Below are 23,050 nucleotides of genomic sequence, written 5' to 3'. Positions count from 1 at the left end.
TAAGTGCAAGATAATTAAGGAAAGCCAGCATGGATTCATTAAAGGAAAATCATGTTTAACTAACTTGCTGGTGTTTTGTGAGGAGATAACAGAGAAGGTTGATGAGGGCAACGCTGTTGATGTGGTGTATATGGATTTTCAAAAGGTATTTGATGCAGTGGCACACAACAGACTTGAGTAAAATTCTAACTCATGGGAAAAAAGGGAAAGCAGGCACTTGAATAAGAAATTGGCTGAGTGACAGGAAACAGAGTGTAGTGGTTAATGGATGTTTTTCAGATTGGAGGAAGGTTTGTAGTGTAGCTCACCAGGGGTCAGTGTTGGGATCCTTGCTCTTCCTGATCCATATTAATGACCTAGACTGTGATGTTCAGGACATGATTTCAAAATTCGCAGATGATGCGAAGATTGGAAATGATGTCAGCTGTGATGAGGATGGCCTTGAACTTGAAAATGACATAGACATGTCAGTGGATTGGGCAGACAAGTGACAGATGAAGTTCAATGCAGAGAACTGTGAGGTGATTCATTTTGGCAGAAAGAATATGGAGAAACAGTATAAAATAAAGGGGGAAACTCTAAAGGAGGCGCAGGAACAGAAGGACCTCTGTATATATGTACATAAGTTATTGAAGATGGCAGGGCATGTTAATAGAGAGCAGTTAATAAAGCATATCGTATCTTCAGCTTTATTAATAGGGGCATTGAATGCAAGAATAAGAAGGTCATGTTGAACTTGTATAAGACACTATTTAGGCCTCATCTGGAGTTCTACATCCAGTTCTGGGCACCATACTTGAGGGAAGATGTGAAGGCAATGGAAAGAGTGCAGAGGAGATTAGAAGAATGATTCCAGGGATAAAGAACTGTAGCTATCAGGATAGATTGGAGAGGCTGGGACTGTTTTCCTTGGAGAAAACAAGGCTGAGAGGAGACTTGATAGAGGTATTTAAGATCCTGAGGGGCATGGACAGGGTAAATAGAAACTGTTCCCACTCAAGGAAGCATGAAGAACTAGAGTGTGCAGATTCAAAATAATTGGCAAAAGGAGTAAATGTGAGGTGAGGAAAAAAAATTTCAGAGGATGGTTGGAGTCTGGAATGAACTTGCTGAGTGGTAGAGGCAGGTGTGATCGAGGTATTCAGAAGGGAATTGGATTGCTATATGAAAAGAGAGAATATGCAAGGTTATGGGGATAAGGCAGGGGAGTAGGACTATGTAGAATGCTCTTTCAGAGAGCCAGTGCAGACTTGATGGGCCGAATGGCCTCCTTCTGCATTGTAAAGATTCTGCAACTCTTGTATAGTAAAAATCCTTTTTTTTAAAAAAAAAATGGAATCTTGTAGCTTCCCTCTTTCAGTAAATAACTGGGATTTCTGATTTTTTTTATTAAGTAACCAGCCTCGACCAACGTCGTAACATATGCCTTATGTCTTAGAGATGGTGGGTGTGCTTTTAGGGGAGGTGAGTTACTTCAGAATTTCCAGCCTGTTAACCTGTTCTTGTAATCACAGTATTTACATGTCTGGCCTAGTTAACTACATGGTCAATGGTAATGCCCAGGATGTTGATGGTACAGGATTCAGTGATGGTAATATCGCTGAATGTCAAAGAGGGATGGCTATATTCTTTCTTTTTGGAGATTGTCATTGCCCGCCACTTGTGTGGCGCACATGTTACTTGCCACTTCTCATCCCAAGCTTGAATGTTTTCCAGGTCTTGCTGCATGTGGGAGTAGGCTGCTTCATTATCTGAGAAGTTGCAAATGGAACTGAAAACAGTTCAATCGTCGCATTGATTAATGCTGTACTCGGTTAAATGTTGCCTCGATGCCAAGGGCAGTCACACTCACCTCCCTTCTGGAAATCAGCTCTTTGGATGTGTTTGGATCAAGAGTCTGATGAGGCTGGAGCCAATGTAAACAACCAATGTAAAAGCTTCAGTTAGTTTCTGTAGGACCTTTTACTGTCAAAAACAAGCACTTTAGATTACTGATGATATTTTCAGAGGAAGCATTGTAGTAAATTCTTTTAAGCAACCATCTTGCCTTTGAGCTACTCCCATTGCAGAGATTTAAAATTAAAATCTAGGCTGACAGGGACTTGGTGCGATTCAGGGCAAGGGCAGCCAAGTTTTGGATGACCTCAAATTCACAAAGGGTAGAATATGTGAGCCGATCAGAAGTGTGTTGGAATGGTCAAGCCGAGAGGTAACAAGGCATGGATGAGGGTTTCAGCAGCAGTTGAGGCAGAGGCATCATTAAAACAGATAATCTGGTCATTACCTTATTTCTATTTGTGAGATCTTGCTATGTGCAAATTGGCTAAAGTTTTTCATACACTACAACAGTGATTACACTTCAAATGTACTTAATTGACTATGAAGCACCTTAAAACATCTTGAGGTTGTGAAACTTGCTAAAGATATATTTCTTTAAGTGTATTTGGTAAAATGCTTTGAAAAGAATGTGCACCCCCAATCCTCATTTAATGGCCTTGTAATTTACTTGCAGCTCAAATAACCTCAGTTGCGCACAAGAAGACTGCAGGTGTGATGAACCATTAAGATAGAATGATGATTTATGACAATGAGCCTCACAGCCAAGCATTCCATTACCTGGAGAATCTTGTCTTCCTTTATTAGTGAAAAAGAAGCTTGTAGAATTTAGCTGTGTCATTTTATTTTGATAAGTTTTCTGGCCTTGCAAAGTATGCTGGTTAGTTTTTGGTCAAGCTACAGCAACATGTTTTCTTAGAGATCTCAGTTAGAGCATTGTGTTCCATTCTGGGCACCATACTTTGGGAAGGTGTCAAGGCCTTGGAGAGTGCACAAAGGGGAAGAGTCATACGGACTCAAAACATTAATTCTGTTTCTCTCTCCACAGATGCTGCCAAACCTACTAAATTTTTCCAGCATTTTCTGTTTTTATTTCAGATTTCCAACATCCGTAGTATTTTGCTTTTAACACAAAGGAGCTTTACAGGAATGATACCAGGGATGAGGGTATTCAGTTCTGTGGAGAGACTGGAGAAGCTGGGATAGCTCTCCTTAGAGCAGAGAAGGGATTTAAGTTGTTCATTATGGTTATTCAGTTGCCAAAAGAACCAGAGGTAACACGAGGGAACATTTTTATTAAACACAGCCAATCGTATTGTCGAATGCACTGCCTGCTGGGTAGTGAGAGCAGAATTTGATAGCAACATTCGAAAGAGAATTGGATAAATAATTGAAAAGAAAAAACTACAAGGCTTGGTGAAAGATCAAGGGCGTGGAATTAATTGGATAGTTCCACCAAAGAGAAAGCACAGACATGATGGGCCAAATGTTCTACTCCTGTGCTGTATCATTCTATGATTCTGCCTTCCTTTATCTTGATCTTTTCTTTTGTTCTGCAGGACATCAATGATTGCATTTTAGAAAATTACCCAGAATGCAACAATCCTAGGGTGTTCTACATTATTCCATACTTTTGTGGGCAGCATCCCAAATGCAGGTGAGATAAATTCAGCATTTTTATTCATTTTCAAATTTATTACTACATCTTTTACTCAGCTTTGAACAAGCAAGCTTGAATCATATGAGAAAGTGGCATTAGAATGGGTATGCAAACTTAAGACACTGGGTGTCTTAGGTAAAGCCTGAACTTGGATAAAGAATTGGTGGAACAAAAGAAGCAGTTAGCATATTGAGTCAGTCATTTTGGGCTGGAGCGATATACTAAGTGGAGTATCCCAGGGATTGGCGTTGAGGAGATGTACTGAGTGGAGTATCCCAGAGATTGGTACTGAGTGGAGTATTGCAAGAGTAGGTTCTAGTATAAAATGTCATGAACAGATACAGAGGATAATCAAAAAGGCTAATGGAATGCTGGACGAGAATACAAGGGGATAGAAGTTGTGTTACAGCTATACAAAGCCATAGTTAGACCACAACTGGAGTAATGTGATCAGTTCTGGACATTGCATTTTAGGAAGCATGCATTGGTCTTGGAGGGAGTGCAGCATAGATTAACTAAATTGATACCTGAATTCCAAGCATTACATGATGCAAACAAGAGTTGTATTCTTTAGAATTTAGAAAGCTAAGGGAGATTTGATTAAAGTTTTCAAGATATTAAGGGAAAAAGAGAGGGTAGCTGGAGAGAAATTATTTCAGCTGGTTGGGAAGTCCAGGATGAGGGGACATGCTTTAGAAATTAAAGCCAGACCTTTCAAGAGTGAAGTTAGGAAACATTTCTAAACATAAATGTTGATTGAAATTTGGAGCATATTTTCTCAAAGGGTAGTTGATAGATCAATTGTTAATTTTAAATCTGATATTGACAGATCTTTGACCAAAGGTATTAAAGGATATAGAGCAAAAGACGATATATGGAGTTAGGTCACAGGTCAGCCATGATCTCATTCAATGGTGGAATAGGCTTGAGGGACTGAATGGCCTATTCCTGTTCCTAGAGTCTGCAGTCTCTGAGGCATTATAAAAAGACCTAGACAATTGATTGGAACTCTAGAAGGTAAAATTCAATGCAAATAAGTGTATGGCCTTAAGGAATGTTCAAAACAAAAATGGGAGAAATGTCATATTAGCCAGAGGAGAGGGTGGGAACCTTTTGAGACTGATCATTGAATCAACACTCAGCATGTTAAGTCATTATAGTGAAGCAATCAACAAAGCAAACAGAATACTGAACTATTTCACCAGTACAGTCGAGTATAAATCTCTGGCCACCAAGCTGAAGTTGTTGTATAGTACTCTGGTCAGGCAACACCACAAATACTGTAACAAAAATTGCTGGAAAAACTCAGCAGGTCTGACAGCATCTGTGGAGAGGAAGACAGAGTTAACGTTTCGAGGTCCATATGACTCCTCATCAGAACTAAAGAGAAATAGAAATGTGGTGAAATATAAGCTGTTTAAGGGGAGTGGGTCAGGTGGAGCTGGATAGAGGACCAGTGATTGGTGGAGGCAAAGGAGAGATTGCCAAAGATGTCATAAACAAAAGGTCAAAGGGGTGTTGACGGTGATGATATTAGCTAAATGGTGACATTAAGGGTAGAAAGCAGGATGAGCAAGTGACAGTTAGCCCTAGTGGGGGTGGGGTTGGGGGAAGGGATCGAAATAGGCTGAAAAGTAGAGATAAAACAATGGATGGAAATAAATTTTTAAAATAATAATAGAAATAGGTGGGAAAAGAAAAAAAAAAATATATATATATATAATAATTATTATAAAAGGGATCAAAAAGTGGGTGAGGATGGAGGAGAGAGTTCATGGTCTGAAATTGTTGAACTCAATGTTAAGTCCGGAAGGCTGTGAAGTGCCTAATCGGAAGATGAGGTGCTGTTCCTCCAGTTTGCGTTGAGCTTCACTAGAACATTGCAGCAGGTCAAGGACGGAAATGTGGGCATGAGAGCAGGGTGGTGTGTTAAATGGCAAACGACAGGAAGATCTGGGTCATGCTTGTGGACAGGCCAAAGATGTTCCACAAAGCGGTCACCCAGTCTGCGTTTATGCCCATGAATACTGTGTTCACTCCTGGTCACAGGGACACAAGGAGAAGCTCCAAGCTCTGCTAGGGGTGCTGATCACTTGTGTCAGAGGGGCTGAGTTATGGAGGAAAGGTTCAAAGAGAGCTGATTCTTTGGTCTTGAAAGGAGGAGGATGAAAGTGGAATAGAAAAGGTTACTCCTGATCGTGGCAAGGGGCTGTGGAAATAAAACAGGTAAAAGAAAGTTAGTGGTCAAGACCAAGAATGGGCTCCAGGGACGGAAGCAGAAGCAAAACTTGGGTCATTCAAGAGGCAGGTGAATGCTGTTCTGGGAGATGAGGAAACTTAAGATTACAAGTGAAGGTGGACCAAGATAGGCAGAATGTCTCCATCATCTGGACTGATCTTGTGATCTAAAACTTCTGTTCTGTAGTAGAAAATGCCAATGGATTCCCAAAACTGAAAAAAATTTCTTGGGAGGCAATGATGTTGTGATATTGTTGCTAGACTAGTAATCCAGAGACCCAGAGTAATGCTCTGGGGACCGGGGTTTGAATCTCGCCATGCCATATGGTGGAATTTGAATTCAGTAAAAATCTGGAATTAAAAGATGACCATGAAACCATTGTCAATTGTCCCTAATGTCCTTTAGGGAGAGGAAGTCTGCTGTCCTCACCTGGCCTGGCCTAAATGTGACTTCAGATCCACAGCAATGTGGTTGAAGTGCCCTCTGAAATGGCCTAGCAAGCCACTTAGATGTATCAAACCACTACAAAGCCTCAAAAAAGGAATGAAAGTGGACAGACCATCGACCTAGGCACCGCAAAAACAATGGCAAACTCAGCCCTCTCAACCCTGCAAAGTCCTCCTTACATCTGGGGGCCAGTGCCAAAATTGAGAGAGCTGTCTCACAGACTAGTCAAGCAACAGCCTGACATTTTCATCCTCTCAGAATCATACCTTACAGATAATGTCCCAGACACCACCATGATCATCCCTGGATATGTCCTGTCCCAGCGGCAGGACAGACCCAGCAGAGATGGTGGCACAGTGGTATACAGTCAGGAGGAAGTTGCCCTGGGAGTCCTCAACATCAACTTTGGACCCATGAGGTCTCATGGCATCAGGTCAAACGTGGACAAGAAAGCCTTCTGCTGATTTCCACGTACCGCCCTCACTCAGCTGATGAATCAGTGCTCCTCCATGTTGAACACCACTTTGAGGAAGCACTGAGGGTGACAAGAGCACAGAATGTTCTCTGGGTGGGGGACATCAATGTTCATCACCAAGAGTGGCTCGGTAGCACCACTATTGACCGAGCTGTCCAAATCCTAAAGAATGTAGCTGCTAGACTGGGTCTGCGGCAGGTGGTGAGGGAACCACCAAGAGGGAAAAATATACTTGACCTCATCCTCACCAACCTGCCTGCCGCAGATGCATCTGTCCATGACAGTATCAGTAGGAGCGACCACCACACAGTCATTGTGGAGACAAAGTCCTGTCTTCACATTGAGGTCACCCTCCATATTGTGTGGCACTACCACCGTACTAAATGGGATAGATTTCGAAAATATCTAGCAACTGAAGACTGGGCATCCATGAGGCACTGTGGGCCATCAGCAGCAGCAGAATTGTACTCAAACACAATCTGTAATCTCATGGCCTGGCATATACCCTACTCTACCATTAGCATCAAGCCCAGGAGGTCAGCCCTGGTTCAATGAAGAGTGCAGGAGGGCAAACCAGGAGCGGCACCAGGCATACCTAAAAATGAGGTGTCAACCTGATGAGGCTATAACACAGGACTACTTGCATGCCAAACAGCATAAGCAGCAAGTGATAGACAAAGCTAAGCGATCCCACAACCAACGGATCAGATCTAAGCTTTGCAGTCCTGCCACATCCAGTCATGAATGCTGGTGGATAATTAAACAACTATCTGGAGGAGGAGGCTCCACAAATATCCCCATCCTCAAAGATGGGGGAGCCCAGCACATCAGTGCAAAAGATAAGGCTGAAGCATTTGCTACAATCTTCAGGCATAAGTGCTGAGTGGATGATCCATCTCGCCCTCTTCTGGAGGTCCCCAGCATCACAGATGCCAGTCTTCAGCCAATTCGATTCACTTCACGTGATATCAAAAAACGGCTGAAGGCACTGGATACTGCAAAGGCTATGGGGCCTGACAACATTCCAGTAATAGTACTGAAGACTTGTGCTCCAGAACTTGCCGCGCCTAGCCAAAGTGTTCCAGTTCAGCTACAACATTGGCATCTACCTGGCTATGTGGAATGTATGCCCAGGTATGCCCTGTACACAAAAAACAGGACAAATCCAACCTGGCCAGTTACCGCCCCATCAGTCTACTCTCCATCATCAGTAAAGTAATGGAAGGGGTCATCAGCAGTGCTATCATGCGTCACTTGCTTAGCAATAATCTGTTCACTGACGCCCAGTTTGGGTTCCGCCAGGGCCACTCAGCTCCTGATCTCATTACAACTTTGGTTCAAGCATGGACAAAAGAGCTGAACAACAGAGGTGAGGTGAGAGTGACTGCCCTTGACATTAAAGCCACATTTGACCAAGTGTAGCATCAAGGAGCCCTAGCAAAATTGGAGTCAATGGGAATCGGGGGAAAACTCTCCACTGGTTGGAGTCATGCCTAGTACAAAGGAAGATGGCTGTGGTTGTTGGAGGTCAGTCATCTCAGCTCCAGGACATCATTGCAGGGGTTTCTCAGGGTCGTGTCCTCGGCTCAACCATCTTCAGCTGTTTCAATGACCTTCCTTCTGTCATAAGGTCAGAAGTGGGGATTGTGGGGATGATTGCACAATTCTCAGCACCATTTGCAACTCCTCAGATACTGAAGTAGCCCATGTCCAAATGCAGCAAGACCTGGACAATATCCAGGCTTGGGCTGACAAGTGACAAGTAACATTTGCGCCACACAAGTGCCAGGCAATGACCATCTCCAACAAAAGAGAATCTAACCATTGTTCCTTGATGTTCAATGGCATTACCATGACTGAACCCCCCACTATCAACATCCTGGGGGTTACCATTGACCAGAAACTGAACTGGACTAGCCATATAAATACTGTGGCTACAAGAGCAGGTCAGAGGCTAGGAATCCTGTAACAAGTAATTCACCTCCTAACTCCCCAAAGCCTGTCCACCATCTACAAGGCACAAGTCAGGAGTGTGATGGAATACTCCCCACTTGCCTGGATGAGTGCAGCTCCCACAGCACTCAAGCTTGACACCATCCAGGACAAAGCAACCCACTTGATTGGCACTACAAGCATTCACTCTCCCTCCAGCACCGACGCACAGTAGCATCAGTGTGTCCATCTACAAGATGCACTGCAGGAATTCACCAAGGCTCCTTTGACAGCACTTTCCAAACCCACGACCACTACCATTTAGGACAAGGGCAGCAGATAGATGGGAACACCTGGAAGTTCCCCTCCAAGTCACTCACCATCCTGACTTGGAAATATATCGCCATTCCTTCGCTGTCGCTGGGTCAAATTCCTGGAACTCTGCTCCAAACAGCACTGTGGATGTACCTACACCACATGGACTACAGCGGTTCAAGAAGGCAGCTCACCACCACCTTCTCAAGGGCAACTAGGGATGGGCAATAAATGCTGGCCCAGCCAGCAAAGCCCATATCCCATGAATGAATTTTTAAAAAAAAACATTTTCTTGATAGTGAACATTGGAATGTACAACCTGCCTACACTTCATTTTCTTACCTATTTAATAATAAATATTTATGAATTCATGCCAGATGTTCTGCATATTAATTACAATGACTCACGTTCAAATTAAGCGAGTAACGGGATAGTAATCAACACTTAGGCTGTTTGTAATTTTACTATTTGTGCCTTGATTCAACGTTCTCGCTTCATTTTAAAGGGACCCAGGGGAGTGGGCTCTGCAGAGAGCCAAAGAGAACATGAATGAGAATTACCTGATTGTGGGAATTCTCGAAGAGCTGGAAGATGTACTGCTTTTACTGGAGCGACTTTTACCTCATTACTTCAAAGATGCTAGTGCTGTGTATCACAGTGCAGGTAATTGTTGCCGCTGTTTCTATTTCATTAGACTGTTGGAGAATTGCAGTAGCATTCCTGCATAAATGTTTATTTAAAAGATGTAACTAGTGCAAAACTAGTGCCTTGTTTCATTTCTATAAATTCCACATGTTGCAAGCATTTTACTTGAACTTCACTTATAATCTGTCTTAATTAGATATTTTACCCATCTCCCAGAAAGTTGGAATAAATTGTAAGTTTGTTTATCGAGGTTACTCTTTGGAAGAATGTCCAAAGCCTAACATGTTTAAAAGTAATAGCTGAGTGAGGGTATCTGAGATAAGTGGTTTTCAGCGGTGAAATGGTGGGATAATTTAAATCCATTGAAATAAAGGAACATTACAACCAGGTAGTTTGTGCGATGAGCTGGCAAAAAAGTTTACAAGCTGCTCATGGATGTAAGGAATTAGCTGGAGGATTTCTAGTTTAAAGGATCAGCAATTAGCCAAGGAAAAGGAGGCAGAAACCTACGAATTAGGGCTAGGGCAAATGGGGGCATATCAAAACAGTGGAAAAAGTGCAGTAGGGGTTTCCTAGAATATTATCAGTTATGAGAGAAATCATCTGGGACAGCTTTGAAATTAGTCATTCAGCCCATCAATTCAATGCTAGTGCTTTCACCACATAAACCATCTGGAATAAATTGCAGTCTTCTTGCTCCCCATACCACTTTAATATACCAAATCTAATCGCATTCTTCTGCTCACTCACCATAATCCTTTAATGTCCCACCCAATCTAATTCCACTTTGTTGCTCCCATCCCATACCCTTTAATGTTTCCAGCTAGTTTTGTTCTGCTTTGCTCAAAATTCTGAAGATTTCTGATCAGATAAATGGGAAATAAACTATTTCCACGTTTTGGTGAATTTGTAACTTGAGGCCATAAATATACGAGTATCAAACAAACAAAAGGAAAAGCTAGGAAGATATTTCCTTGCATAAAGAGTTTTTAGGACATAGAAACAGTGATGAGAGCAGAATCCATAATGACTTCTATAAAGGAAAATATTTGAAAATAAAAAAAAAAATTAAAGGGCACAGGGAAAGGACTCTGGAATGGTCCTAGCAGATTGGAAAACCACAAATGTAACACCACTATTCAAGGAAGGGAGACAGAAAGAAGGAAACCATAGGCCAGTTAGCCTATTGTCTATAATTGGGAAAATGCCAGAATCCATTGTTAAGGAGGTAGTGGTGGGACATTTAGAAAGTCATAATACAATCAGGTAGAGTCAGCATGGTTTTGTGAAAGAGAAAATCATTTGACTAATTTATTAAGAGTTATTTGAGGAAGTAAAAAGCAAGGTGGACAATGGGGAACCAGTAGATGTACTGTACTTGGATTTTCAAAGGCATTTGATGAGGTGCCACATAAAAGGTTACCGCACAAGAGCTCAGGGTGTTTGGAATGATATGTTAATATGGATAGAGGATTGGCTAACTAACAGAAAACAGAATCAGGATAAATGGGCCATTTTCAGGTTGACTAGTAACTGTAACTAGTGGAATGCCACAGAGATCAGTGTGAGGGCCACAACTATTTACAATCTATATTAATGACTTGGATGAAGGGACAGACTACATGGTGGCCAAATTTGCTGATGACACAAAAGTAGGAAAGGAAGTTGAGGAGGGTACAAAGAGTCTGCAAAGGGCTACAGATTGTTTGAGTGGGCAAAAAAATAGCAGGTGAAGTGTAATGTGGGAAAATGTGAGGATGTCCATTTTGGCAGAAATAGATAAGCAGAATATTATTTAAATGAAGTGGATTGCAAAAGCTGCAGTACAGAAGGATCTGGTGCCCTTCAACATGAATCACAAAATGTTAGCATGCAGGTACAGCAAGTAATTAGGAAGACAAATGGAATGTTGGCCCTTATTGCAAGGGGGATGGAATATAAAAGTAGGGAAGTCTTGCTAAAGCTGTAAAGGAGCATAAATGGACAAAACTTGACACAGCCAAATTGGGAGATGTTAGGAGAGGAACTGAAAGCTTGGTTAAAGAGAAATTTTAAGGAGCATCTTAAAAGGGGAGAGAGGTAGAGAGGCATAGATGTTTAGGGAGGGAATTCCTAAATTCTGACAGGATGTGGTAAACAGAGTAATTGAATTCCTCGTGAAGGTATAAATTTGGCAATCCTTGAGAATTCCATTCCAATTAATCCCTTTTATTCAGACATGCTTAATTTGAATTGTCTGACAATTCAAAACATTTTTAGTGTAGAAATTGGCCTGAATAGGCTGCAATTAGTGCAAAGGTTTCTCAACTTAATCTAGGGTTCCAGTTTTTTGAGGAATATAATGCATGCTATCATTCTTCTCTGTTACATGCCCCTGTAATGCAGACTTATATTAAGATATGATTGTGTGCTATCAGTTTTAACCTCCCCATCCCCTCCACCCTTGTTTCTTAGTAAGATTGCAAAAGGAGCCATGTTCAAACAAGTGCACCTTCTATTTTGTGTGTTTGGTATAAATAATTACAAATGAGCAGGACAGTGAAAATCTGTATTGTACTAGTCTTACATTTGATGCCTACTTTCTTTAGGTGAGGCAAATCCTAGGTAGAGGGGTTCCTGTTCACCAGTTATCTCGTAAATTATTGTATTAATGCTCATTTGAAACTGTTCTAGTGCTAAATGCCCATGTATAAAAGTTACAGTAAAGACACCAATTTAGGTTTGGAAGTATCAAATAGCTAGTGTTTGTGCCTGAGGAGAAAATATGAGTTAAAAGTTCTGTTGAAGAGTGCAAGCTCTATATTATCTCTTGCTACAACTTACCTGTTACTTTAATAACCCACTTCTGTAGTTTATAACATATGACTAAGTCTAATAGAATGTTTAATTTTCTATCCTCTGAAGTCCAAGAGACAACAAGAGATCTTGTGGCATATACCATAAGTTAAAAACAGTGAGTTTCTGTTTGACTCTTCAGCAATGCCGCAATACTAGATATTGTATGTATAAATTTGCTGTGTTCCTCTCAGAAGCAAGGCTCACTTACAGGAATTAGGTTTAGCACAGAGAATAAGAAAAATATGTGCCAAAAAGCTGAGATGAATTAGAAAGGGTTCACAGAAGAGTGACCAGACCTCAGGGAACTAAGTTATGAAGAAACTATTTTGTGTTGGAAAAACATGAAGTGAAACATAATACAGGTAAAGATAAGGCTCAACTAAACTCACTGTTTAACTTGAACGTCGGAGACATGGCTAAAGGACATGGGTCCAAAATTCACATTCCTCAAACAGGGTTAAAGTTTAGAAAACCCTTTTACCCCACCTACAGGATAGTGGAACAGACATTTGAAAGAGCCTAACTGGTTGTGGAATCAGTTGGAACCTTAAAAGGAATTCAATTCATGTCAATAAACTTGCTCTGGCTTGTAATTTAAAGGGAGATCTTTCTGTGGTACAGGATCAGAGACTGGGAGACTAGAAAATCTGCCTTGCTGTCAGCCATGGCTCAGTTGGTACCACTTTTGTCTCTGAGCCAGAAGGTTGTGGGTTCAAGTACCACTCCAAATACTCGAGTGCAAAAATCTAGGCTGACAGTCCAGTGAGATACTGAGAGAGTGCTGTATGCCAGTCTTTTGGATGAGATGTTAAAATTGAGACCCTTTCTATTCTCTGAGGTGGGTTTAATCCATTCCTTGGCACTATTTTGAAGAAGAGCAAGGAGTTATCCTTGGTGTCCTGGCTAATTTACCCCTAAATCAACATGACTAAAACAAATCAACTGTTAATTATCACATTGATGTTTGTGGGAAGCTTGCTGTGGGTAAATTATTTCCCTTGTTTTCCCCTTATATTACAACAGTCCCTACACTTCAAAAAGCACTTCATTGCCTGTAAAGCCCTTTGGATCATCCTGAGGTTGTGAAAGGCACAAGTTAAATGCAAGTTGTTCATTCTTTCTTTAAATTCAGATAGCCGGACTATGTCACATTAATGTTGAGCGTCATTTTCCAGTAAGCATTTTAAACCAAGCACAACACTCTAGCCAAAAAGCATTTTAGCTTCATGTAAATATTATAATGAATTTAAACAAACCCTAGCTCAATTTCTGACCATTTACTATAGGATTGAATGGGTGCTGCCTACCTGTAGTGAGACCAAGGGAAGCTCTGTGAACAGTGGAGCCTTTAAAAGTGTCCAAAGTTATTTTAATCAAACTTTAGGACTGGCTGCCGCTATCAATTCTTGTAACTTCAATAAAATAATTTTCATGTTTTGTAGAAACTTTTATCTCTTCTTCCTCTTGTCCTGGAAGAATAGGAAGAGGCATCAAGTGCAGAGTCTTCTGGGTGTGTGCCGCTCTCAACCGGCACCCAGCATTGGTGACTGTTGGGAGTGATGACACCTTGAAGTACAATCCAGACCATGGCAATGATAGGCAAGGCACTGAATGGGGGAACAGCAAAGGGTGGAAATGCAGTCATTCAGAGATTCCATAGTTAGTGGGTCAGACAGGCATTTCTGAAACCACCATTGTGAGCCCCGCATGCTGTTTTGCCTCTCTGGTGCCAAGGTAAAAGACATCATGGAGAGGGTGCAGAATATTCTGCAGGGGAAGGGAGTGAGACAGATGTGTATACATCAGTACCAACAACATCGAAAAGGTAGATATTGAGATTCTAGGATCAGACCTCGAGGAGTTAGGGAGCAGTTAAAAAGTAGGACCTCGAAGGGAGTAATCTCTGGACTTCGGGAGTGGAGTCTGGGAGATAAAACAGCACGGGTCCGGGTGCAAAAACAGCGTGATTCCAGGAGAAAAAACAGCGGGAGTGGAGAGACAGCTGGGAGATTGAAAACAGCGCAAGTACAGAAACGTAAATTGCTAAACAATCACATGGAAAGTAAGAATTTATAGGCACTGGAGAGGAAGCTGAATTGTGAGTAAGGGCGAAGAATTTCTACTTTCCACTAATCTCCAGTTTATATTTAATAATACAAGAGTAAGGTTAAAGTAAGTAAAAGTAACTAAAGTTTAAGTAAAGAAGTGATTTAAAAGTTTAGGGTTAAGGCAGGGCAGGACAGCTCAGCCAATCAGAATGCCCGTCACATGGCATGTGGTGAGTCGTGAACACGCCTCATGACCCAGACGAGCACGTGTGCAGGAAGTGTCACCGATTGCACAAGCTTGAATTCTGCGTTTCAGAGTTTGAGCAGCAGCTGGAGTCACTGAGGTGCATCTGTGAGACAGAGAACTACATGGATAGCACGTTCAGAAAGGTAGTCACACCGCAAGTTAGGGGCAAACAGACAGATAAGGAATGGGTGACCGCCAGGCAGCCCAGGAGAAACAGGCAGGTAGCGCAGGAATCTGCAGAGGCCCAACTCACTAACTGGTTCTCCATTCTGGATATTGCTGAGGGCAGTGGATGCTTGGAGGAGTGCAGCAAGAGCCAAGCCGGTGACACCTCGGGTGGCCCAGCTGTATAGGAGGGGAGGAAGAAGAGCTGTACCGATAGTGGATTCTTTAGTTAGGGGAGCAGACAGGCATTTCTGCGGCCATCGACGTGACTCCAGGATGGTTTGTTGTCTGCCTGGTGCTAAGGTCAGTGATGTCATGGAACGGCTGCAGGACATTCTTGTGGGGGAGGGCGAACAGCCAAAGGTCGTGGTCCACATTGGTACTAATGACATAAGTAGGAAGGGGGATGTGGTCATGCAATAAGAATTTAGAGAGTTAGGTAGAAAATTAGCAATCAGGACCTCTAAGGTAGTAATCTCCAGATTACTCCCAGTGCCATGTGCAAGTGAGTACAGAAATACTGGAAAGTTGGTGCAGAAAGGAGGGCTTTAGATTCCTAGGGCACTGGGACTGGCTCTGAGGGAGATGGTACCTATACAAGCTGGATGGGTTGCATCTGAACAGAGCCAGACTGAGTTCCTTGCAGGTTGTTTTTCTATTGCTGTTGAGGAGGGTTTAAACTAACCAGGAGAGAATATTAGAAAGTAATACCAGGATGAACGGAATGCTGGGAGAGGCAGAGCACTAAAATAGAGAATAGTAAGTTAATAGATGGAGTTGGAGTAAGGGAGCAAGTAATGAAGTCTAAATCAGGGTTGCACCGCATGCATGTGAATGCACAGAGTATAGCTAATACAATTGGGGGTTTACAGGCACAGATTGCCTTGTGGGATTATGATATTGTGGTGATAACGGCGACCTGGCATAAGGAATGGCAGATCTGGGTGTTAAATATTCCTGGTTACAAGGTGTTCAGAAAAGATAGGAAAGGGAAAAAAGGAGGAGGGGTGACGTTTTTGGTTAAGGAGAGTATTGAGGAAGACGATGCATCAGAGAATTCAAGGACAGAATTGATTTGGCTAGAGCTAAGGAATAAGAAGGGTGCAATTACATTGCTCGGTGTAATATATAGACCACCAGCTAGTGGGAAGGATATAGAGGAACAAATCTGCAAGAGAATTACAGGGAGGTGTAAGCATCATAAAGTATATAATGGGGGACTTTAATTATTCTTTTATATGGACTGGGATAGTGGTAGTGTAAGGGGCAGTGAGAGACAAATGTTCCTAGATTGTGTTCAGGAGAATTTCCTACAGCAATATGTGTCCAGTCCAGTGAGAAAGGAGGCACTGGTTCTTGGGAATGAGGTGGGCCAAGTAGGTAAAGTGAGCGGTCTTCAATGGGTCAAGAACAAAGCTGGGCCGGATAGACTGGAACCAAAGGTTGGTGGGAAAAACAGTAGCTGAACAATAGGCTACCTTCAAAGAGGAGATGGTTTGGGCACAGTCAAGGTTTGTGCCCTCAAAAGGCAAGGGTGGGACAAACAAATCCAGAGCCCCCAGGATGACAAAGGGGATAGAAATTAAGTTAAAGAAGAAAAAGTGTGCTTACGCCAGGTGTCAGGAAGCAAATACAATTGAGAACCAAGCTGAATACAGAAGTTCAGAAGGGATGTGAAAAAGCAAATACGAGGAGCACAGAAGGATTAAAAAAAGACTGGCAGCTAACATAACAGGAAATCCCAAAGTATTCTATAAGCACATCAATAGTAAAAGGTTGGTAAAAGGAGGAGTAGGGCCTATTAGGGACCAAAAAGGGGATTTATACATAGAAGCAAGAGGCATGGCTGAGGTGTTAAATGAATACTTTGCATTGTCTTTACCTACAAGGCAGATGCTGCCCAGGCCATGGTGACAGGGGAGGAAACTCAGTCACTAGAAGGGTTTAAAATTGATGAGGAGGAGGTATTGGATAAGCTGCCGGTACTTAAAGTTGATAAGCCACCGGGACCGAATGAGATGCATCCAAGAATATTGAAGGAAGTGAGAGTGGAAATTGCAGAGGGCATTGGATGATTATTTAAATAGGAACAATGTGCAAGGTTATGGGGAAAAGGCAGGAGATTGGCACTAAGTTAAAATGCTCAGAAACGGTGCAGCCACAATGGACCGAATGGCCGCCTCCTACACCGTAATAATTCTGTGGTTCTGTAACGAGAGAGAGCTTCCAAATCTTGGGGCCACTTCTGGTGCATTAGGTGCCTATTAAAAAAGGACAAGTTGCACCTCAACAGGACTGGGACCAATGGCCTTGCAGGGAGGTAAATTAGTGTGATTTAGGATTTAAACTAAATTGGTAGGAGGTGGGTGTTGAATAGAAGTAGAGAAGGAAGTAGTGACATATTAGAGAGGAGCAGACTGAGAAAGATAATATGGCATACAAAGACAGCTTTAGGATGCATGTATATGAATGCACAATGTGGTGAATAAGGTTGGTGAACTACAAGCACTGATAGCCTTGTGGGGAGTATGAGGTTGTGGCAATAACAGAAACATGGCTTAAAATAGTGAGGACTGTGCACTTAATATTCAGTGTTCAGAAAAGATAGAGAAGGAAGAAGGGGAGATGGGGTAGCAGTACTGGTTAAGAATGATGTAATGTTGGAAAGAGAGGATAATGTCATGGATGGACAAAGGACAGGATCCATTTGGTTAGAACGGAGAAGCAAAAAGGATATGATCCCAGATATGATAGACCTTCAAATGGTGAGAGAGAGAAGAGCAAAACTGCAGGGAAACTGCAGAGATGTGTAAGAACTGTAGAGTGGTGACATTGGGGGACTTGATTGGGGTGATGTTCAAGTAAAGGGTAAGGAGCGGAGGAAATTCTGAAAACTTGAGAATTTCCTTGATCACAATATCCTCGGTCCAATTAGGAAGGAGACATTGCTGGATCAGGTGCCAGGGCATGAGATGAGCCAGGTGTCTGTGGGGAAGCACTTGGGTAAGAGTGATCATCGTATCATAATGTTTAGATTTGTAATGAAAAAAAGCAAGGAACAATCTAAAGTAGAACTTCTAAATTGGAAGAGGGCTGACTTCACTGGAATAAGAGATCATGCCAGAGTAAAATGGAACCAAAAGACTGAAATGAGAAACGGTAACAGAACAATGGGTGATCTTTAAGGAGGAAATGTTTCAGGTACAAGCTAGGCACATTCCAACAAGAGGGAATGGCAGGGGAACAAAAGCCAGGATTCCTTGGATGGCGTAGGAGACAGAGAATATGATGAAACAAAAAAAGATGTATGTCAGGTGAATTCCCCAAGCAGAAACCAGGACACATACAATAAGTTGAGGGGGGGCAGTGAAGAGGAAAATAAGACTGGCAAAGAGAGAAAATGAGAATAGAGGGGCACTTAAAATGGAAACCAAATATCTTCTACTGGCACAGCATGTAAATAGTAAGTGGGTAGCAAGAGGTGGGTGGGGCCTATTAGGGACTGAGATGGTGATGTATGCTTAGCACAAGGGAAGACTAGAATGCTTAGTGAATACTTTGTATTGGTGTTCACTAAGGAAGAGGATGCTGACAAAATATCAGTAGAAGCAGAGATAATATAGATAATGGATGGAGTGAAAAGGCAGGATGCTTTGGATAGGCTAGAAATGCTTAGAGTGGATAAGTTGCCTGGTCCAGATGACTTGCATCTCATTGCTAAGGGAAGTGGGGATAGAGATAGCAGAAGGGCTTGCCATAATTTTCCAACCTTCCCTAGATATGGGAGAAGTGTCAGAGGATTGGAAAGTGGCAAATGTGATAACCTTATTCAAGAAAGAGTGTGAGGATATTCCTAATAACTAAAGGCCGGACAGTTTAACATCAGTGGGTAAGGTTTTAGAAACAATAGTTTAAGAAAAAAATTAGAGGGGCTTAGATGAGTTTGTTTTAAGGAGAGACAGCACGGACTTGTAAAACGCAGATTGTCTTTGACTAATCTAATTGAATTTTTTGATGAAGTAACAGAGAAGGTTGATAAGGGGAATGTAGTGCATGTTGTCTATATGGATTTTTAAAAAGCGTTTTACAAAGTACCATGAAGGCTGATTAACAAATTGAGGCTCGCAGAATAGAAGAGGGTCAGTGTCAGCTTGGATTTTAAAAATGGCTTAAAGACAGACTGCAGCTTGTCGTGGTAAACGTTTGTTCTTCAGACTGGAGGACCACTTGAGTAAATGTTCAAAATTTGCCCATGATACCAGACGTGGAGGTGCAGCAAATAGTGAGGCTGATAGCAATTGACTGCAACGGGCATAGATAGGCTCGCATAATGGGCAGACAAGAAGCAGATGGAATTTAATGCAGTGAAGTGTGAGGTGGTGCTTTTTGGCAGAAGGGATAGGGAGAGACCGTATGGACTTAATGGCACAGTTCTAAAGAGTTTGCAGGAGCAGATGACCTGGGGGTACACGTGTATAGATCTTTGAAAGAGGCAGGACATATTGAGCAAGCAGTTAGCAAAGCACATGGGATCATGAGCTTCATAAATAAGAGGTATTGAGAACAAAAGCAGAAAAGTTATGCTGAAACTTTATGCAGCTCTGTTTAAGCCACAATAAAGAGTGTTGTGTCCAGTTCCAGTCACCACATATTCAGAAGGATGTGAGGGTCCTTGAGAGGGTGCAGAGGAAATATACCAGAATGGTTCCAGGGAATTTTAGCCATAAGGTTAGATTAGGGAAGCTGGGGTTGCTCCCCTTAGAGCAAAGGAGATTGAGGGGAGATTTGATATAAGTGTACAAGATTATGAAAGGTTTTAAATAAGATAGACAAAAGCTGTTCCCATTAGCTGATGGTGTAAGGACTAGAGGATGCAGATTTAAGGTTTTGGACAAGAGATACAGGGCGGATGTGAGGAAGAACTTCTTTACTCAGTGAGTATTAATGAACTGGAACTTGCTATCTACGAGGGTGATGGAAGCAGAGGTGATCAGTGATTTCAAAAGGAAATTGGATGGTCACCTGAGGGAAATAAACTTGCAGGGCTACAGGGTTAGAGCAAGGTAAAGAAATTTATTAGATTGTTGTACAGAGCCAGCGTGGAGGCGATGGGCTGAATGACCGCCTCCTTTGCCGTAATAACTCTATAACTTTAATGTTTACATGGAATCTAAAGTCATGGAATATCTTCACATTAACAAGGCTATCATAGATGACTGTTGATATCCTTGCACTGACAAAAATCTGGATTATGGCCAGCCCTTCCTTCCCCCAACCTGAAAGCTCCCTGCCTGGATACACATTCCATCACTGATCACACCCAATCTACCCCAGTAGTGGTGTTACCCTTGTTCTGAGTCCAACCTCCACTTCTGCCCAAATCCTTTGCACCTTCTCTTCCTCTAAACAATTCACCATGCTCCATTCCTTTTGCCCCTCATTCAAAATCTTTGAAATCTACAATCCTCCCTAAGTCTCTCACTCCCTTCCTTTCTAAGATCTCCTCTCTTATTCTCTGCATCAAGTGTCTTCTTAATGTTGATTACTTCAATTCACCCTTCATGTGAATTCTCACATTCTTATCTGTAGTATAAGGGTCTGGCATAGAAAGAGTTAACATGGGATTGGGTACAGTACCACCCATGGTGTCATGTAAAGGAACGCATGACCCGAGTCTAGAAGGTAGTCTTGTACTAGACAGAGACATGTGTAGAGGCAAACATAGAGACAGCTCCAAGCTTAGACCTTATATTGTATTTATGTGTATAAAACAAGCGGTTAATAAACTATACAAGACTCAGAACCTCTTCATGAGACCTACCAAACTGGACACAGCATGGTGACAGCTATTGCAACAACTCAAAACCTCACAGAAGCTGTAGAATAAACTTAAAACCTAGAAGATTGAATAAGCAGTATTGTGACCTAATGAAAAGCACCAGAAGTGAAGGTGCAGAAGGAGATTGCTAGAGAAAAACTCCAAAACAGGTTTGGAAGCAGAATGCAGAAATAAAATTCCACACTTCAGCAGAAGATTCAGTTGAATCCCTTGGAAGTCCAGCTTCAGTACCCAAACAGTTCAGAGTCAGAAGACCTAGCAGGGGTGAGCTAAGAAACTTAAGATGTTGGCCAGAACATGCTTTAAAAAGCTTTTAAGTCATCAGCAGTCAGAATTGCCATTTTAAAATGCACCAGGAACAGCCTGAGTCCCAAATCAGCACCTGACCACATGGCGTCCGAGCTTGCTCCGAACAAAAAAATTAAATAAACAAATAATCAGCAGTTAAAAGACCCAGCAAAATCTGGGAATCGAGAGTTTCACGATCCAGAAACAATTAGATACTGCGAGGTAGACTCAAAAATGGTCTATCTAGGGAGTTGCTGCTGAAAATTTAAAACGCAAATCGCTACTACCATTAGTGCGGGAGCCCGCCAAAACCAACAAGTGCGGGAAACCTCGCTGAGAACAAGTGCACAGCAGCACAGAAACACCTAAGTGATAACCTTGTAGAAGCAAATTCAAAAAGGGTAGATCATCGAGTTTTAATTGAAGAACTTCAGACCAGAAGTTTCTAGTAAGCATTGTGGAAAATGTGTGGAACAGAAGAAAGAATTGCTGATGCATCAGAACAGTTACTTAAAAGTAGAATTAACAACAAAAATGATGAAATTTGTGAACTTCGATCCAATCTGAACTTGAAGGGTGAGATGCACAGTATGGAAGAGCAAATCCAGACTTTGAAAGCAGATAAGGAAAACTCTACATAACAGGTTGAAGATCTAACGAATTAATTGAAAGAGTATAAGGAGCAGTCAGTGACCATGGAAGAAACATTCCAAAAAGAACTGTGTGCCCAGGTGAAGTTCATTAAACTTCTACAAGATTTCCACAGATAACTGTAAAATAATGACAACTGAACTTAACCAGAGTAGTTGCTGAGCTGAATGAAAAGATTTATAAGCTTGAAGAACAATTGAAAAATAAGAGCGATCAAATTTTTGGCGAAAGTTGTGAAACAAGTGGGAGTGAAATTTAAACTTCCGCATGCATCACAGCGAACCACACTTGGGAAGAAAAACAGAATGAGCACTACAGATGTGCGGAGAGTTCATTCTCCCCATAGGGAACGGGACAAACTAATGACCATTGATAACACCAGTTGAGAGTTGAGATTTCGGGAATTGAGAAGGAGCGGTTCAACTCCAATGAACAGAAAAAGAGAATGAGGATCAATAGACCATATGCCAGAATGACCACATCCAAAACAATCTCCTATTGATCAAGGTTTGCCCAGTGCAACAGAATCTACCGCTCCTTCAACTGTTTTAAAGACAAGAATTATAAAGCTGCAGCAGACCACCTGAACCTGTAAGCACGAACTTGAGGTTGGGGGGGTGGCGGAGTGGGGCGGGTAGTCGAAATAATGTAAATGTGTTGGGTAATCAGGAATGCATTGTACATATGTTGGATAAAGATTTGTGGGGAGGTGTAGGATAAGGATCTGGCATAGAAAGGGTTAACTTAGGACTGGGTACAGAACTGTTTATAGTGTTGAAGTAAAGGAACACATGGCCCAAGTCTAGAGGACACTCTTTGTACTGGACAGAGATGTGCGTAGAGGCAAGCATGGAGACAACTCCTAGATTAGACTTTACATTGTATATATGTATATAGTTACAAGTAGTTAATAAACACTTATTGTTAAACTATACAAGACTCAGAACCTCTATGAATCGTACCAAACTACGCACATCTTACAACATTATCCACAGGCACCCTCTTGCCTTTACCATCTTGTGACCTCGCTGGACTCGAGGACTTAACTGTCAATCATAGTAATCTCTGATGACTCCCTTTTCTCGACCTTCCACAATTCCTCTCCCCTTGCCAACCAGTTATGAAAGAAACTCAGTCTTGACCCCCTCACAAACTCTCTGACTAACATCCTCTGTTCTGGCCTTCCATTCAACACAACACCTTTAATGCCTTCAAACACATAGATTGTTCTCTTATCTCTGTTGTTGTTTCCCACAAATTAATTGTCTCCCACCCTCGTTGCCCTCAACCCACCCCTCCTAACCATGTACAGCCCCCAACCCCAGATGCAGCATATCTTCTGCATAACTAGCTTGGTCATCAATCATTACATTTAGAATTGTCAAAAATTTGCAACATAGACGGAGGCCATTCGGCCCATGGTGT

At 42.0% G+C, this 23,050-nt stretch overlaps 1 protein-coding gene across 3 annotated transcripts in view; it reads left to right on the top strand.

Moving 5' to 3' along the window:
- Positions 1–23,050, top strand: part of LOC144689491 (uronyl 2-sulfotransferase-like) — a 98,149-nt gene that overhangs the window by 59,474 nt on the left and 15,625 nt on the right. For all 3 annotated transcript variants that reach the window (XM_078556617.1, XM_078556618.1, XM_078556619.1), the window contains 2 exons: positions 3,396–3,493; positions 9,410–9,567. In XM_078556617.1, coding sequence (XP_078412743.1) covers positions 3,396–3,493; positions 9,410–9,567 — 256 coding nt within the window. The remainder of the gene's footprint in view (positions 1–3,395; positions 3,494–9,409; positions 9,568–23,050) is intronic.

The sequence above is a fragment of the Cetorhinus maximus genome, chromosome 14, assembly GCF_964194155.1.
Source record: "Cetorhinus maximus chromosome 14, sCetMax3.hap1.1, whole genome shotgun sequence".
Taxonomy (NCBI): Eukaryota; Metazoa; Chordata; class Chondrichthyes; order Lamniformes; family Cetorhinidae; genus Cetorhinus; species Cetorhinus maximus.
The sequence above is the reverse complement of the archived record's forward strand: the minus strand, read 5'-3'. Positions and strand labels throughout refer to the sequence as shown.